General features: G+C 28.5%; 1 protein-coding gene across 1 annotated transcript; it reads left to right on the plus strand.

Annotated features, from left to right (window-relative positions):
* The first annotated feature begins 40 nt into the window (after positions 1 to 40).
* On the plus strand, positions 41 to 892 carry LOC131664251 (huntingtin-interacting protein K). The gene is made up of 3 exons (XM_058935202.1): positions 41 to 294; positions 531 to 638; positions 710 to 892. Exons 1-3 carry the CDS (start codon positions 139 to 141, stop codon positions 803 to 805), a joined length of 360 nt encoding a protein of 119 aa, XP_058791185.1. The 5' UTR covers positions 41 to 138; the 3' UTR covers positions 806 to 892.
* The last annotated feature ends 140 nt before the right edge of the window (positions 893 to 1,032 follow it).

Consider the following 1,032-nt stretch of genomic DNA (forward strand, 5'->3'; position numbering starts at 1 on the left):
GCAAACATATAGGCATCGATTATAGCGACATCTGCACAATTTTCGCGTGGTTTGGTTTTGGGGTTGGGTTCGGGGTTTTCTATACAAATACACAGTTGTATTGTCAAAATTGTTATATTTTTAATTTTTGTATAAGCCATGGCAGATGAAGATATAAATGGTGATTCAGACGAAGTTCAACAAGAAAAAGCTCAAAAAAAAACTGCAAAATACGATAGTGGAGCTGCAGATTTAGAAAAAGTTACTGATTATGCCGAAGAGAAGGAAATTTCATCCTCGGAAGGTTTCTCGAGTGTAAGTAAAATAAAATATTTAAAATTTGTTAAATAAAAATAATAAATTATATAAAATAAGATCTGGAGCGTTCTTAAAGTTTGGAATGTTTTGTAAAGATTGATAAATACTTTTTAGTCATAAAGTATGGCTTTAACCTATAAAAACATATATACTTTTTATTATTAAAATATGAAGTTTGGTTTTACATAATTTGGAAAACTTTAAAATTTGTAATTTTTGATACTTTAACATAGGCTATGAGTATTATTGGTGATCGTCGAAATAAAGAAGCAGCAGAAAAAAAGGCTAAAGAGAAAGAGCTTCTTAAGGTGTCAATAAATAAAGAAGATGTCGATCTTATTGTGAGTAAATAATGAATTCAGGTACACATAATATTTTTTTAAATGAAATATTCACGTTTTTAATGCAACAGATGAAAGAAATGGAAATCAGTAGAACTTTGGCTGAACAAACATTGAGAGAACATAGAGGAAATGTTGTGGAAGCACTGATTACCTTAACCAGTTGATTTTAATAATGAAAAGCACAGTATCGCGTTTTTACTTATTTATTATAAGAAAATCTTCCAAAAAGAAATAAAGAATTGTTGACTCTTCTTCATGTACTGATCTAGTATTTGACTATATCTTCATTACCTTGTTTTTCCTACAGAAAAAACTATTGGGAAACTTGGTATAAATAATTATTCATAGCTTTATAATGAAAATGTAATTTATTTGATGTGGTGCAATGACT

Source organism: Phymastichus coffea, unplaced genomic scaffold (assembly GCF_024137745.1).
Source record: "Phymastichus coffea isolate CEN01 unplaced genomic scaffold, Cenicafe_Pcof_1.1 PCOF00043, whole genome shotgun sequence".
NCBI classification, from domain to species: Eukaryota; Metazoa; Arthropoda; class Insecta; order Hymenoptera; family Eulophidae; genus Phymastichus; species Phymastichus coffea.

Bases quoted from the DNA above. Each gene is read 5' to 3' on its own strand.
- LOC131664251 (XM_058935202.1), top strand. From the start codon at position 139: ATGGCAGATGAAGATATAAATGGTGATTCAGACGAAGTTCAACAAGAA. The intron at 295-530 runs GTAAGTAAAATA...ACTTTAACATAG, and splicing joins CCTCGGAAGGTTTCTCGAGT to GCTATGAGTATTATTGGTGA. The intron at 639-709 runs GTGAGTAAATAA...TTAATGCAACAG, and splicing joins AAGAAGATGTCGATCTTATT to ATGAAAGAAATGGAAATCAG.